We start from the raw sequence: 17,468 nt of genomic DNA, 5'->3' as shown, positions 1-17,468 counted from the left end.
CTTGGGTACTTTAAAATCCACGGTATGGTTAGTTATGAATTCTTTTATCGGCTCCAGATTGAATATAGCCTGTGGAGATGCCGAGATGTTTCCAGAAACAAACACCATTTCCGCACGGACGCCCTATCTCCGGCAATCACCCGGAAGCCTAGGAGGTATCCGGCCCCACAGCGATCCGGTAAAAGCCCTGGCTTAGCGGAGGCGGGCGGGAGAATCTATGTCCTTCTTAGAACCGTTTTCTCTAAATACTCTTAAACCAACAGCTCTTTACGAAACATAGTCTTCATCCCGTGAAGGCCAAGTTCTCGCGAGACGACAAGACCCGCCGGATAGCGTAATCGCGCATTGCGCCTGCGCGCGCTGGGGCAGCCCGCACTTCCGCCCGAGGGGTGTTGCGACTCACAGCAGCTTCGCGTCCTGGGTGGTGACGTACCTGTTTTTTCTCGGCTAGGTCTGCAGCAACGGACGGAGGCCCGCTGAGCTGCGGAGTTGCAGAATCTGGCGTTCGGAGCTGCGGTTCTTGGCGAGATTTCGCGTTGCCCGTCCTGAGCCATTTCACCGATAATCAGCGGATCGCTTTGCCAAGTGCCGGGAAGAACAAAGGAATTCGGAAGGAGACGCTCGGCTCCCGGCCACCTTGCTCTGAGTGGCTTCCTTTTCCGCTCGCGCCTGTCCGGACAAACTGGACTTATAACCGTCACTGGATTGTAAGTACCCGAGGCGAAGAGAGCTCACTACGCCCCGCTTTTTGCGTATCTTTGTTCCGGGAGAGTTTGTGGATTGGGAGTATCTGCTGAGCCTTACTTTCTGTGCCGAAAACCGTTCCGTAGGAGCCGCCATTTGCTTTCCCTGCGTTGTCCTGCAGCGGCATCTAGAGGTTGGAACTTGGTATTGCAGCTAATAGATTTAAATGGACCTGAGTAAGGCAATGTGTCAGTAACGACTGGTATTGTCACAGCATATTTAGAAAGACTTGGGGCTTAATTCAGAATAGACGCTTAGTTGCTGTTCTACCTAGAACTCTTCGTAATTAAAGACTTCAATTTATAAAGAACTGGACTTTCTGTTGAAATAGCTGAAATTTTTTAGTGCAACAAGTGGTTATTAGAGAAAAAGTGAGTCACAAAGAAATAAAGATGAGTAAGAGCAAAGATGATGCTCCTCACGAACTAGAGAGCCAGTTTATCTTACGCCTACCTCCGGAGTATGCCTCTACTGTGAGGCGGGCGGTACAGTCTGGTCATGTCAACCTGAAGGACAGACTGTCAATTGAGTTACACCCTGATGGGCGTCATGGAATTGTCAGAGTGGACCGGGTCCCACTGGCGTCAAAATTGGTAGATCTGCCATGTGTTACGGAAAGTTTGAAAACCATTGATAAAAAAACCTTTTACAAGACAGCTGATGTCTGTCAGATGCTTGTCTCTACAGTTGATGGTGATCTCTATCCTCCTGTTGAGGAACCAGTTGCCTCTGCTGATCCCAAAGCAAGCAAGAAAAAGGATAAGGACAAAGAGAAAAAGTTTATATGGAACCATGGAATTACTCTGCCTCTAAAAAATGTCAGAAAGAGAAGGTTCCGTAAGACAGCAAAGAAGAAGTATATTGAGTCTCCAGATGTGGAAAAAGAAGTAAAGCGGTTGCTGAGCACAGATGCTGAAGCTGTCAGTACCCGTTGGGAAATAATTGCTGAAGATGAAACAAAAGAAACAGAAAATCAAGGCCTTGATATCGCTTCCCCAGGAATGTCTGGCCACAGGCAGGGCCATGACTCATTAGAACATGATGAGCTTCGGGAGATATTCAATGATCTCAGCAGCAGCAGTGAAGATGAAGATGAGACACAGCATCAAGATGAAGAAGATATAAACATCATTGACACTGAGGAAGATCTGGAAAGGCAGCTACAGGACAAGCTAAATGAATCAGATGAACAACACCAAGAAAACGAGGGAACTAATCAGCTGGTTATGGGAATTCAGAAACAGATTGATAACATGAAAGGCAAGCTCCAGGAGACCCAGGACAGGGCAAAGCGACAGGAGGATCTCATCATGAAAGTGGAAAACCTGGCTCTCAAGAACAGATTTCAGGCTGTGCTGGATGAACTGAAACAAAAGGAAGACCGAGAAAAGGAGCAGCTCAGCTCTTTGCAAGAAGAGCTAGAATCACTCCTAGAGAAGTGAAGAGAGTTTTGATACTTAATTTCATTCCTGACAGTGGTCAGCCTTGAAAGGAAAACTTTGTTTTCATCACCTGGACTAGATAGTAAAACTTTGCAGTAGTTCCCAATTTCCTCCACTGCCTTCTATTGGATTTGTCTTGTAGACAAATATAATTGTGAATTTCTATCTCATTTGTCTTTTCGAACCACTTTGGTGGGTGTTTGTCCTGTAGGAAGTAGGAATGTATAGACAGATAAATGTAGGGAAGTTGTAGGATTAGCGGAGTGAACAGTTCAGTTTAGTAATTTATCACAGCTTCACTGCAGGACTTTGCTGCTGTTTCTCCATTTACCAGAAGCTGCCATTGCTACTCTGTGATGCCATCTGAGATAAATTAGTAGAGTCTAGTCTGGTGGCAGTGAAGTTTGTTTACATATGTTTTGCCATGCTGTAGCTATTTTCCCAGTTATTCAAAGCAGTTTTCCACATTTTGCATTGCAAATCATTTCATAAAGTTGTTTTAACAAATAAAAGCAAGTAATTTTCACCTTATAATGTGTCTTGCTCTTTTAGGGGTAGTGGGTATAAGATCCTCTTCTGAAGTGGTTTCTTTTTGGGGTTTAATGGACTGACCAATTGGATTCTGTTTTGTAGGAAAAGAAGCAGTTGTGTTAGAATTTAAGAAAAAGAGGAACAGCAGAGGCAAAGAAATGGGGAAATGTCATCTTTGCATTATGTTTCCAATCCACCTGCTCCATTTGGAGGTCAGGAAATAACGTTCTTAAACTATCCTAAACTCTTTTTTTTCAGCTTGATCTCACCACATTCTCTCACTATTTTCAATCTTGAGCTTATTTACATTTTTTTCAAGGAGTTTAATTACTACTCTTTCTCTATAATAGTCTATTGGGATAAATACTATTATGCATCTATCATACCAAAGTCTTAAGTTACCTGTTGCTCGTGTCCTCACTAGACTGTAAATTCACTGAGATTAGGTACTTTGCCTTGTTAGTCACTGTAAACTTAACTAAAGAAGAGTAAAGAGATTAAAATCACAAGGTCAGGAGATGTGGTGCCTGGGTTTGTATCCTAGTTCAGTGACCTAGTTGAGATTGATCTAGGGCAAGTAAATTAATCTGTTGGTTTCAGTTTCCTCATCTCTAAAATGGAGGTGATAATATTACCTACCTCAGGGCCCTTGAGTTGTTGGCTATTGAGTTGATACATATAAGGACTTAGAACAATTCCTAGAATAAAAGCAAACTATTATTGCCTATTTACTAGGGTCTGAACATACAGGGATTAAAAATTTGAATTAAAGACTGATTGAAATGGTAGAAAAGTGTGTGAAGAAACAGCTGCTTTAAATGGGGTTGACTGATTTCAAATTAAAGAATCACTCTAAATCAAAGTTTATAAATTACAGCAGAAACAAAGTTTGCTTCAAGTACATCCACAGCATAAGCAAACTGAGTCCGTTTACTACTGTAGCTTTGTTTTTTATTTGATTCATTTACAGCTTGGTTTTGCATAAATATTAAAACCTCCATAATGAAGAGTAATTATCTGTTATGTCAGCTTCAAAAGGGAAAAACTTAACTGAAGAAGATTGGGATCCATTTCCCTTCATGTAAATCCAGAGTTACCAAAGAAGACTCACTTTTCTCACAGCTCCCTTGCCTGATGAATGTGACGTATAGTTGGGCTACGGTTTTCAATATTTCTGAGTTCATGAATGGAAGTTGAATTTTTTTAATTAGTGTTTTAAAATATTATAAGAAAAAACTCACTGAAAATTTTAAGCAGTGCAGAAATTTTACAAATTCTTAATTTTATTCACTCCCCGATTGCCGGTCACTTAGGTTGTTCCATTTGAAATTTGCTATTACACAGAATGCTGCAATAAGCATGTCAGTGTGGCCTCTGTTTTGCATTATTTCTATAGATTAGGTAAATGGGATCTTTATGTTCACATCTAAATGTCATAAAGCCTGACATTTTGAATTTGTAGATCAAATGTTAGAGACAAAAAAATTTGGATAAATTGTGACAAATCATGTCTCTGAAGGACTGTCTTGAACTTTGCTTAAACTTTTATTACCTAGTAAGAATTGTGTGAAAACACAGACTAGGAAGACTGCTTACCACACAGCAGGTATATTGGCCTTCTTTCTGTATTTCAAATGCCCAGCTCTTTCACACTACAGAGCTTTACTTATATTACACTTACATTTCCCTTTTCCTGGAACAGTCTCCAGATACTCTCATGGCTAGCTTTTTGTTACTCAGCCCTCAGCTCAAACCTTACTTTCTCTGGTAATCCTATCTGGCTACTCAATCTGATTGCTAGGGAACGTGTGATGTGGGTGTGCATCTTGTTAAGGGTGGTGGTCTTCACTGAAAATTTGGAAGTTCCTTTGCTATTATTTTCCATGTATGCGTGGGAGTACATGTGCTCCAAGTCCAGCTGTTTAAATATATTTCATGGAACTTGAGATCTGTGTATTATTGCACAACTATGTCTGATAATTCAGTGAAGTTACAGACCATTTCCCTATTAATGCCCTCATGATCCCTGGTGCTGATTACTAACTTGGTTTCTCCAAAACATATACATATATGAATTTAATGCAAAAGCATTTGATGATTTATTGTAGTATCCTGCATCTCTTGTGTTCGTAAAAACTCAGTATGTGCTTTTAAAAAATAAACAATGGGGGCTTCCCTGGTGGCGCAGTGGTTGAGGGTCTGCCTGCTAGTGCGGGGGACACGGGTTCGGGCCCTGGTCTGGGAAGATCCCACATGCCGTGGAGCGGCTGGGCCCGTGAGCCACAACTACTGAGCCTGCGCGTCTGGAGCCTGTGCCCCGCAACGGGAGGGGCCGCGATAGTGAAAGGCCCGCGCACCGCGATGAAGAGCGGTCCCCGCACCGCGATGAAGAGTGGCCCCCACTTGCCGTAACCGGAGAAAGCCCTCGCACGAACTGAAGACCCAGCGCAGCCAAATAAATAAATAAATAAATAAATAAATAAATAAATAAATAAAGTAGCAAAAAAAAAATAAACAATGAACCATAGGTAATTAATTGACAGTTTTAAAATACCAAAACATTTTTTAAAAACCCTCAAATGTGAGGGACTTCCCTGGTGGTGCAGTGGTTAAGAATCCACCTGCCAATGCAGGGGACACAGGTTCGAGCCCTGGTCCGGGAAGATCCCACATGCTGTGGAGCAACTAAGCCCGTGTGCCACAACTACTGAAGCCCGTGCACCTAGAGCCCATGCTCTGCCAAAACAGAAGCCAGCACAATGAGAAGCCCGTGCACCGCAGCAAAGAGTAGCCCCCGCTTGCCGCAACGACAGAAAGCCCGAGCGTAGCAACAAAGACCCAATGCAGCCAAAAGTAAGTAAATAAATTTTATTTTTAAAAAACCATCAAATGTGATACGACATTTAAAAAATTTAAATTTAAAAAAGTAAAAATTTTTTTTTCTAGTTTAAAATGGCACCTTGTTCTCATGAATCTCTTTTCTCTGTCAAATAGCCTGCTAATATAACATAGTAACCCCCAAGGGCAAGGAAAATAGGAGATCAGACAACAGTGGATGAGAGATGTCAATGTTTTCAGAAGGCCAAAGCAGATGAAGAAACGATAAATTAATTCAGAGATCACAGAAAGTTACATGCTAAATGTCTGCAAGGAGGTATACCAAGGAGAAACAAACCCACTTGATATAGACACTGAGGCTCAGTTTTTGCAGGCAGTTTCCAAGGAAGAGGGAAGGTGTGAGGCTAGAAACAGGATTCATTAATGTCTGTGTTCAGGGACTTCCCTGGCAGTCCAGTGGTTAGGACTCTGGGCTTCCACTGCAGGGGGCACAGGTTCCATCCCTGGTCTGGGAACTCAGATCCTGCATGCCATGTGGCACAGCCAAAGAAAATAGTAAGATAAAATCTGTGCTCAGAGCTGTTGGATGTCCAGGAGCCCTATCTCACTCAAGCCAGATGACTTTTCCTTACCCATCCCACAGACAGAAAGTTTATTTTCTGGGTAAATTGAACCAAAGAAGGCACAGATGGAGGCTGGGGGTCCATAGCATTGAACAAGGGAATTGTGTGAAAGTCTGTTTTCTGACTGCAGGATGTCAACCCTCTTCTCCCACTTGGTGTCATTAAATCAGTACCCAAGGTAAACACCACCCGCACCCCCCCTCCCCCGCAAACACACACAGACACACACACAGTCAAGATTGGAAGATTATTCTCTGAAGAAACCATGTGGTACCAGAGAAAAGAAATCCAGATACATTTGGGCACTCTCCAAAGAAAAGGCCAAGTCACTATTTACTACAATGAAGTCTACCTGTTGACAAACCGTATCCATGCACAATCTGCTTTTAGGTGCCTCACTTTTAAATATTAACTGATAGCCAAAGAATCAGACAAGGAAAGCTTTCTAAATGAAAGAATCATTTTAGCATACTTTCTGCCCCCTCCACCATTTTGTTTTTACCCCCAAAGTAAAATACCGCCTAGGGCTTAAAATGTAAACTTTAAGAGAATTCGTTCCAACGCTGGGATTATAAGCATCTGGGAGGATAAGTGTGTCCTGACAGCGGTACCCTCACTGATGCCCCAAACTGCATCTTGCCTACTAGGCCTGTAGTCAGTTATATCCAGAACTTCTGCTGCATAAAGCTGCATGGCTCCTCGGCAAGAACCCCGAGACTTAGCACGCACAGAGCGCTAGAGCCACACAGGTCTTTTATATCAAGTTTTTAAGCTGTATATAAATGTTTTCCAAAGCGATTGTACAAGGCCTTGACTTACCTCTAGAAGTAACGAGGGCCCTGCGTCCCACCAGCTCGCAGGGCTTCAGGCCAGGATCCCCGGCGATGTTACCACGAAATAGGGGATCTGCCCGCCTCCGGCCTCCCCCGGCGTACCCTCGGCGAGCAAAGAGCGACACCTGGAGAGGCGCGGCGGCCCGCACCTTTGTGGAGCCGCCATTCCTCTCCGGAGACGATTAAGGGTTTTCTGATCCGAAGGAGCCACCGATTGTCAGGTAAAACCCCCCAAGTGTTTGTTCATTTTCCCTATTTTAAACCTTTGTCTCTGTAGATTGACCCTTTGACCCCAGGCGCGATCAAGCACCTCCCATTTTGTTTTGCCGGGAGTTGGGAGGCGGGGGTCTCTAGCCGAACAGGAAGGCATGTCTTCCTCCGCCGCAGCAGCGCCTAGAGTTTCTGGCCGTAATCGCAGGAATTTATCGGACAGCTTTCTATTGCTGTATTGAGATTCATTAGAAGTGTTTCTCTAGTCTGCCCCGGGGCCCGCAGGCGCTGGGACGGCCGGGCGGCGCGGAGCGAGCGGGCGGGCGGCTGACGGGTTTAGGGCGCAGACGCGGCGGCTGCAGGGTGCCAGGAGAGGTGCGCGCGGGCCCGCGGGCCGGGGGTTATTGCAGTGCGTGGGGAGGGCGGCCCGCGGCCTAGTGTGGAGTTAAGCGGCTTCTCCCGCCCCGCAGAGAGAGCCAAGAGCAGGCGGGACACGGGACGCCCTCCTAAGCTCCAGAGAGTTCCCTTCCTCGGAGACCAGCAGAGAGTGGGCGAACATGAAATCCAATCCTGCCATCCAAGCCGCCATCGACCTCACCGCGGGGGCCCTTGGGGGCACAGCATGCGTCCTGACCGGGCAGCCCTTCGACACAATGAAGGTGAAGATGCAGACGTTCCCTGGCCTGTACAAGGGCCTCGCCGACTGTGGCCTGAAGACGTACTCTCAGGTGGGCTTGCGGGGCTTCTACAAAGGGACCGGGCCAGCGCTGATGGCCTACGTCGCCGAGAACTCAGTCCTCTTCTTGTGCTACGGCTTCTGCCAACAATTCGTGAGGAAAGTGGTTGGATTGGACAAGCAGGCGAAGCTGAATGATCTGCAGACTGCGGCCGCCGGTTCCGTCGCCTCTGCGTTTGCCGCGCTGGCCCTGTGCCCCACTGAGCTCGTGAAGTGCCGGCTGCAGACCATGCACGAACTGGAGATGTCAGGGAGGATAGCAAAAAGCCATAATACAGTTTGGTCCGTCGTGAAGAGTATCCTTAGAAAGGATGGCCCCTTGGGCTTCTACCACGGACTCACGAGCACTCTATTTCAAGTAGTACCAGGCTATTTCTTCTTCTTCGGTGGCTATGAACTGAGCCGATCGTTTTTTGCCTCGGATGGATCAAAAGATGAACTAGGCCCTGTCCCCTTGATGTTAAGCGGTGGAATTGCTGGAATTTGCCTTTGGCTTGTCATATACCCAGTGGATTGTATCAAATCCAGAATTCAGGTTCTTTCCATGTTTGGAAAACAGGCAGGATTTATCAGAACTCTTTTAAGTGTTGTGAAAAACGAAGGAGTAGCAGCTTTATATTCTGGTCTGAAAGCTACTTTGATTCGAGCGTTCCCTGCCAATGCGGCACTATTTTTGGCTTATGAATACAGCAGGAAGATGATGATGAGCCAGTTTGAAGCACACTGAAGTGTCTTGGTGAATCTGGATCCAAGTACACGCCTTTGAGGACTATAATTTAACTCAGAGTTTCATGGAGCACTGGACCAGTGTGGTATTATTTTTGACTTCATGGGAACTTTGCTTTTGTCTTCCCTGCTTATATGCTAAATCTTAACCTTTATGGAAGAACCTCTACTTTATATCATATAATTTCTGCCCATAATTGTATTGAAATAGAAAAGTTGCTGCTCTTGTGTTTGGTGAGATAATACAGGGTGAGTGGGTGGCCGTATGTACCTAATCTGAAAAGCTAAATATAGTTGTATCACCGGGCTTTTGCATAAATCTACACATGTACATGCAGTTTGTTTGCTTATATGTTGTGAGTGAAACACAGTTTGGTTTCCATGTTTAATCTCATGTCACCAGAAAAACCGAGTTAAACATGTTTCAAGATGGTTATTAATGATTACTTAACCCACTCAAGATGTAGCGTCTCTTTAAAAGTCTGCTTAACATGTGCACTATATTAGCCAATTAAAGTGTTTAAAAAGTTTTTGGTGCTTGAAAACGAAAATATCCATCTACATTTTTTTCATCTACAATGATTTATTTTATTTTTTATTGAGGTAACCTTGATTTATGGCATTATATTTCTACGTCTGTATACCCTACAATGTGCTCACCACCAAAAATTTATTTTTCGTCTATCACCATACAGTTGATCCCCTTTATCCACTTTGTATCCCTCCTTTACCTCCCCCCTCTGATAACCACTATTCTGTTCTCTATAATGACATGTTTGTTTTATTTGGTTTTGGTTTGTTCATTTATTTGGGGTTTTGTTTGTTTATTATAGTTTTTCATATTCCAGATATGAGTGAAATCCTATAGTATTTATCTTTCTCCGTCTGACTTATTTCACTTAGCATAATACCCTCAAGGTCCCTCCATCTTGTCGCAAATGGCAAGATTTCATATTTTTTCTCATCTAGATTTTTAAAAAAATATTTATTTATTTACTTGGCTGCACCGGGTCTTAGCTGCGGCATGCAGGATCTTTAGTTGCAGCATGCAGAATCTTTTTTTAGTTGTGGCATGCGGGATCTAGTTCCCTGACCAGGGATCCAACCTGGGCCCCCTGCACTGGGAGCGTGGAGCCTTAGTCACTGGACCACCAGGGCGGTCTCTGTCGTCTAGATTTTTAAGAGGAGCATATACCTGCATACTGATGTGTCTTCCACAGTCTCGAGTTAAAGTTTCAGAGTAGGCATCCTGGATTTTCCCAAGATGTTCTACTCTTAAAATAGTGCTATTCATCTTCACAGTGGGATCATATTCCACACTCTTAGTTAGGTGTGGCCTAGAGAATTAGTCCTCTGGGAAGTAGCCTGGCCTTTGTCTGTACCAAATTTCCTTCCTCTCCTCTCCCAAAGAGCTTCCCCTCTGCTCTACTTTAGACTGAGGAAGGGGTGAGGGATGGGGCTGTGCTTCTGTGCTTGGATGAAGACCCATGTAGTTGACAACAGTTCTTAGCTTCCAGTCTCAGGGTCCTGGCCTGGGTAGGATTCCAGGATGTACTATTGGCCCATTTAGGGGTTGTTGATCCCCTTTGGATCGTTCACTGTCCTCTCTGCCTCCACCAGTCAGAAACCCTTGCAGGGAACAGAGAGTGCCAAAGCCATGAGAACTTTTTGTTCCCTGATGGTGATCAGGTGACGTTACCAGTGGATGAAGTCCTCTCCTCTCAAATAGAACTGGACAGAACTTAGTGCTTGCAGTCCACAGTGATTAATGTGAGGGCTGACCCATTCTGAAGTTTACCTGAGGGCTGATAACTCCTCGTCATTTTTTTACAGTATTGGAAACTTCTAAATTTTGTATTGGCCATCTGTGAGTTTTATTGATGACTGTATATATGATGTGACTTTACAAAGCAATGAAACATAAGAAAAGCAACTTCATTAAACTATACCATATGTATGTATCTAGGCACTGACAAAAACCAAAAACAAAAAAAATAGTTCATCTGATCCCTACACACTTGTGCATCTGTTCTTTGGCCCTATAATGTTAAGAGGGTCATTCTTACTAAAGTAAGCCTCATCATTCCATGATGATCTAAGACCAGCAGAGTCTCTCAATAAGAAGTGTTCTTAAGCAGCCTGTAAAGCTGAAAACAGGCAGGCTCCCAGTGTTAATGATCGTCCATAGCGTGTGTGTCAATCACTGCTGGCGGAATGTACACCTGGTATGGAATCCCCAGTTTCCTTCAGCTTTTTTCTATCTGTGAAGCCTCTGAGGTAAGTCTAGCCATATTGCCAGAGGCAAGAGGGTCAGGGTGATGGATGTTGACAAATGGGGGCTGGGGCAGACATTTGGCGAGGGGATGCTCAGTGTCATGCCTGGTGTGCTCCAGAGCGATGGCTGGTCTTCCATTTGCTTTTTCTTTAAAAGAAAACCATTTTTCTACTTTACTTCTAAGTTATTTATACATTTAAGTTATACATTACGTATGTAAGTGGTCAGTAGCTACTTAGTGAGGCTTCATTCAAGCAGGTCTGGATTAAAGCAGAAAAGAAAACAGGAATGGCTTCTACAGGAAGTGGACCTTTCAGAGTCCGAAGGCCCCCTGCTCAGTACCCATGAGCTCGTCTCAATTAGCTCTATTGTCAATGGACCTTTTCACATGTTGTCCATTAAAGGTTTACCTAAATATCTTCAATAGAAATCATTTGAGGCAAGCAAGAGTGGGAGTAAGGAAGTGAAACCTAAGTCAGAAGAATTGTTTTCCACTCTTTTTGCTTAATTCATGGTTCAATATTTTAGATACAATTTGTACCACTTCAGATCTGTACTCAGACAAAAATATAATAACTTGAAATATTGTGTTTAAACAAATTTGAGTGTTCTATCATTAAATTATTTACCTAAATAAAAATATTTATTGAATTCACACCAATTACAGTATACTGTATTGAGCTCTGGGTATTCAGATATTAATGGTCTGGTTTCTGTTCTCAGGGATCTGATGGTCTAGATGTTTGTTTTACAGTCAGAAGAGTGATATTGTAGAATACAATTTAGAACAAACAAATAGAATCCAAATTATGTGTGTATATGTGTGTGTGTGTGTATGTAAAATCAATGATGTGTGTGTATAAAATCTTTTCCTTAACTATGTTTTTGTTTTTATATTGTGGTTTCTTTGCAGTCTTTAAATTAGTTCCATGGTATTTCTTGCTTTTTTCTTCCCCAGCTTTATTGAGGTATAATTGACAAATAACATTGTGCATGTTTAAGGTGTACAATGTTATGATTTGATATACGTGTTTATTATGAAATGATTATTACAATAAGGTTAGTTAATGTCCATCACCTCACAGGTTACTATTTATTTATTTATGTATGTATTTATTTATTTATTTATTTTGAGGTGAGATGGTATTTATTTCTAAGATTTAAGTTGGTGAAATCCATATTTCTGATGCCTAGCCTTATTTTAAACTTTACTTCCACATAGTATAATTTATCCCTCAACTTTTTAAAAATTATTTTTTATTGAAGTATAGTTAATTTACAATCTTGTGTTAGTTTCCAGTGTACAGCAAAGTGATTCAGTTATACGTGTGTGTGTGTGTGTGTGTGTGTGTGTGTGTGTGTGTGTATGTATATATACTTTTTCAGGTTCTTTTCCATTATAGGTTATTACAAGATATTGAGTATAGTTCCCTGTGCTAAACAGTAGGTCCTTGTTGTTTACCAATTTTATATATAGTAGTGTGTATATGTTAATCCCAAACTCCTAATTTATCCCTCCCTCCCCCATTCCCCTTTGGTAGCCGTAAGTCTTTGACTCTATTTCTGTTTTGTAAATAAGTTAATTTGTATCATCTTTTTAGATTCCACAAATAAGTGATATCATATATTTGTCTTTTCCTGTCTGACTTACTTCACTTAATATGATAAACTCTAAGTCCATCCATGTTGCTGCAAAAGGCATTATTTCATTCTTTTTTATGGCTGCGTAATATTCCAGTGTGTGTGTGTGTGTGTGTATGTATGTGTGTATATATATATATATATATATATATATATATATATATACATACCACATCTTCTTTATCCATTCATCTGTTGATGGATATTTAGGTTGCTTCCATGTCTTGGCTATTATAAATAGTGCTACTATGAACTTGCATGTATCTTTTAAAATTAAAATTTTCTCTGCTATCCCTCAATTTTTTTTTTTTTTTGGCCATGGTGCAAAACTTGCAGGATCTTAGTTCCCGACCAGGGATTGAACCCAGGCCACGGCAGTGAAAGCACCGAGTCCTAACCACTGGACTGCCAGGGAACTCCCTGGTATCCCTCAACTTTGAAAAACCTTATCATACCCTTTGGTCTACTGTCAGGGCCAGATGGTATGCATCTTGCAATGCTATAGTGATACTGTAGCTAGAAATTCATTCTCTGTTCCAGCTTTCATGGGATACCAATACCAACCTACAGCAGTTAAGTATATGTAATATCTCAGAAGGACCATATCTGGCAGTGGAGTATCAAACCTGATCATTTTCTTGAATTAAACAAGAAAATGTCCCCAAGTTGTTGAACTTGGAAGAAAAGTAGGTTCTTTTCTTCTGGCCCATATCTCTAAGAAGGGGTGATAATTATTATCAGGAAGTTGTTGTGTGCCTAAAACAGTCACAGGAGATTGTTTGCTCAAGCCAGGAATTACCCTCTGTTTGGAGCCTGTGTTTCCAACATAAGCATCCTTTGAGCTTTGAAATTCCTGTTTTCAAAGTCTATGACTCTCAGGTCTCTCTGATCTCTCCCAATTCATGTGGAATGGCCCAGGAATCTCCTCTGAGAGCCTTTTTAGAAAGTAAATTCTTTTAGTGTTGGAACTATCATCTAAGTCTGTGGTCTGCCCTTTGAGCTCCATGGTCCACCGTGTTTTCAGCGCCCTCCTAATGCCAGCACTTTTAAATACAGGCTCCTTGTGAATGGTGTAAATGATGTTTAAAAGGCGGACTAGGATCTTCCTGTGTCCCTATCTCTTCAAGGTTGGTGGAGTATCATCTGTTCTGATGCTCTGTTCATTGCCACAGATATAATGGCTTTTTCAAAACCACTTCAGAAAATTTGGTATTACTGGCTTTAGTCTGCACCTTGAGACAAAAAATTTCGCAGGTGGGTAAGTAGTTTTGTAGAAAATTGATGTCTGTTAACAATTCTGCACATTCTGTGGGGGGGGGGAAATTGTACTCAGAAAGAGTATTATTTCTGTTACAGAGAAGCCAGATAATTGTCTATATAGTGAGAATTTCTACTCCAGCCTAAAGTAGTTTCACTGGGTCCTCCTCAATAACCAGCAGACTTTAATGGGGCATCCTTCCACTTAATTTCTTTGCTCATTGATTTACAAATCGTTCTTTTGTCCATTCGGAGCAAAGACTCCTTTCTGCCTTTCAATGAATGGCAGACCCTTCAACCCGTGCTCTGAGTTCCCGATCTAGGTTCTTGGAGGTTTTGTCCACAAAAAGCCTTCTCTGTCTCCTTAGCACCAGACATGGGAATCTACCTGGACTCAGGTACCCACTTGGTCATGAAGAGGCCGTGCAGCAGGATAAGTCTTCGGTTCTGAGTCCCGAGGCTGCCGCGGTGCCATTACTGTCTTTTGTAATGCATTAAGGATTTTAGCACACATTGCTTTTTATTTTTAATTCTCTGCTTCTATTTTTATGCTGGCCTCTCCACTTCTCTTTGCCTTCTGGAGTCAAAGCTGGACCACATCGATAAGAACCTTGCACTATATCCAAGAATTTTTCCTCCAGATTGATTCTGGTCTGTTACTAGGCAGGAAGTCTCCTGGGTTTCAGGACTTTCACTCCTTGAGAGAAACTCTAAAGGCTTGGTTGAGCTTAAACATTTTTGGCAAGAATACTTCACTGGTGATTCTGTGTGCTGTATATTCTCTCACATGTGCTGTTTTATTTTTATACTGTTGGACCTCAAGATCACAGAATTGGATTATGATAAACTGTCATCATTAGTCCATACCTGACCTGCATTGTTTATTTACTTACCTATCCAATATCATTTAGCTGTATATCTATATATGTAGTTATCTATCAAAATAGTAATAAGAATTCGTGAACACAGTACCTCCCCACAAATGCCAGGACCTTGGTAGTAATATACATCGAATCGTACAAATGGTCCCTCCTGCCACTCCCTGGCCCCCAGCAAATGAAGGTAATTATCATCCTGAATTCTATGTGCATCATTCTTTGCTCCTTTGAATTTTTTTTTTTGTATTATATGTTACTCCCACATATATATTTTTCTAGTTGTTTTAAATTTTATAGTAAGGGTAAAATACTATATGGGATACTTTGGTACTTTTCTCTAATATTTATTTTTAAAATCCAATAATCTTGTGTTCCTGTAATTCATTTATTTAGACTACTGTAAAACATTCCATTTTGTGAGTATGCCGTAGCTTATTCATTCAGTTGATAGGCATATGGATTGTTTCCTGATTTTTGCTCCTGTTGCCCACTGTCAATATAAACATTCTTATATATACCTCCTGATGCAAATGTGCAAGAATTTCTTTTGGGTATATAACTAGGAATAGAAATTCTGGAACTCTCAAGTATTTATCTAGGAGTAATCGTTATATTTAATAGTTAATATTCAACTATTTCGCAAAGTAGTTGTACTGATTTTTACATGCACTTGCAATATATAGGCTTGGATCTCTTGTATCCACATGCTTTCCAACACTTGGCGTTGTCAGGCTTTTAAATTTTTGTCAAACAAAAAAATCTACCTTATCTTGGTTTTGATCTATATTTCTCTAATTACAGCAAAAGAACATCTCTTTGTGCGTCTATTGGTTACATGTTTCTTCTGTGAAATGTTTGTTCATGTCTTTTACCATTTTTCTATTGTTATTTTTATTTATACTGGTTTGTAGGAGTTCTTTATATATCCTTGATATTAATTCTTTGTCAGTGTGTATATGTGAGTATCCTCTCCTGGTCTGTACCTTTTCCCATCTTTAAGATGTCTATTGATGAATGAAGTTTCTTGATTTTATTACAAATGTATTAATCTTTTATTCTATGGTCTGTGTCTTTTTAAAGAAATTATTTCTACCCCAACGTCTAAAATCCATTTACCTGTATTTTCCACTAAGAGCTTGAACGTTGTTTTGGGTTTTGTTTTTGTTTTTGACATTTGAGTCTTAGAACCATTTGAAGTTGATTTTTAAATTAAGACCCAATTTAATCTTTTTCTATATGGATAACCATTTTTAATTGAACATTTCATCTTTTCCCATTGATCTGTGTTATGGACTGAATGTTTATGCCCCACCCCCTACCCTAGTTCATATATTGAAGCCCTAGCCCCCACTGTGATGGTGTTAGGAGGAGGGGCCTTTGGGCACTAATTAGGTTTAGATAAAGTCATGAGGGTGGAGCCCATGATGGGATTAGTGTCTTTATAAGAAGAGGAAGAAATATCAGAGCTGCTTCTGTCCACCATGTATACATACACGGTGTATGTATACATACATGGTGTATGTATACGTACATGGTGTATGTATACATACATGGTGTATATATACGTACATGGTGTATGTACACGTACATGGTGTATGTGTACGTACATGGTGAGGATGCTGCAGCCTGCAAGCCAGGAAGAAGGCCATCATTAAGAAACCAACTGCTACATAGAGAATGGACTTGAGGACCCGGGGAGGGGGAAGTGTAAGCTGGGACGAAGTGAGAGAGTGGCATGGACATATATACACTACCAAATGTAAAACCGATAGCTAGTGGGAAGCAGCCGCATAGCACAGGGAGATCAGCTCGGTGCTTTGTGTCCACCTAGAGGGGTGAGATAGGGAGGGTGGGAGGGAGGGAGACGCAAGAGGGAAGAGATATGGGGATATATGTATATGTATAGCTGATTCACTTTGTTATAAAGCAGAAACTAACACACCATTGTAAAGCAATTATACTCCAATAAAGATGTTAAAAAAACAAACAAACAGAAACCAACTGCTGGCACCTTGGTCTTTGACTTCCCAGCCTCCAGAATTATGCGAAATAAATATCTGTTGTTTAAGCCACCAGTCTATGGGATTTTGTTAGAGGAGCCTGAGCCGACTAAGCCATTCTGAATTGCCATCTCTGTAATGTTCAAACATTCCATATATATATGTCTATTTTTGAGCTCCCTCATCAATTACATTTGTCAAATTTTCTGCCTGTGCACCAATAGCAGACTATCTTGATTAATATAGCTTTATAACAAGTCAATAATAAGTAAGGCAAAGTTTTAATCCTACTTTTTTTCTTAAGAAGTTTCCTAGCTCTTATTTTATTCTTTCATATGAATTTTAAAGTAATGTTAAAGTAATGTTGTAATGTTTAAAGTAATGTTGTCCTGGGGGAGAAGAGAATTGATAACTTTAAAACATTGAATCTTCCAATTCAGGAACATCATATATTTCTCCATTTATATAAGTCATCTTAGTGTCTCTTCACAAAGGCATATGGTTTCTCCATAGAGGCCTTATACTTTATTAGTTAGACTTATTCCTAGCTACTTGATTTTTTTTATTATTATAAATTCTATCTTTATTTAAAATGTCAATTTCTGTTTACTAGTTTATAAAATAAATTGATTTTATATTGATTTTTCAAATTCGGCAACTTTACTAAGCTCTTTAATTATAATATTTTATCTATAGTTACTTTTGGATTTTCTTTGTACTCCTTAATATCATCT

The 17,468-nt window shown here is 41.1% G+C and overlaps 2 protein-coding genes across 2 annotated transcripts; both read left to right on the top strand.

Moving 5' to 3' along the window:
* Positions 1–363: 363 nt before the first annotated feature.
* Positions 364–2,720, top strand: LOC103004651 (transcription initiation factor TFIID subunit 7). Its single transcript, XM_007191809.3, has one exon. The coding sequence runs from the start codon at positions 1,137–1,139 to the stop codon at positions 2,184–2,186; it is 1,050 nt and encodes a 349-aa protein (XP_007191871.1). The 5' UTR covers positions 364–1,136; the 3' UTR covers positions 2,187–2,720.
* Positions 2,721–5,367: 2,647 nt separating this feature from the next.
* Positions 5,368–9,090, top strand: LOC103010362 (mitochondrial ornithine transporter 2). The gene is made up of 3 exons (XM_007198722.2): positions 5,368–5,570; positions 7,032–7,232; positions 7,692–9,090. Exon 3 carries the CDS (start codon positions 7,779–7,781, stop codon positions 8,682–8,684), a length of 906 nt encoding a protein of 301 aa, XP_007198784.2. The 5' UTR covers positions 5,368–5,570; positions 7,032–7,232; positions 7,692–7,778; the 3' UTR covers positions 8,685–9,090.
* Positions 9,091–17,468: the final 8,378 nt, after the last annotated feature.

The sequence above is a fragment of the Balaenoptera acutorostrata genome, chromosome 2, assembly GCF_949987535.1.
Source record: "Balaenoptera acutorostrata chromosome 2, mBalAcu1.1, whole genome shotgun sequence".
In the NCBI taxonomy this organism is placed as follows: domain Eukaryota; kingdom Metazoa; phylum Chordata; class Mammalia; order Artiodactyla; family Balaenopteridae; genus Balaenoptera; species Balaenoptera acutorostrata.
Note: the sequence above shows the minus strand (reverse complement) of the source record. Positions and strands in the feature narration are given on the sequence as shown.

Coding starts and splice junctions, on each gene's coding strand:
- LOC103004651 (XM_007191809.3), top strand. CDS start 1,137: ATGAGTAAGAGCAAAGATGATGCTCCTCACGAACTAGAGAGCCAGTTT.
- LOC103010362 (XM_007198722.2), top strand. CDS start 7,779: ATGAAATCCAATCCTGCCATCCAAGCCGCCATCGACCTCACCGCGGGG.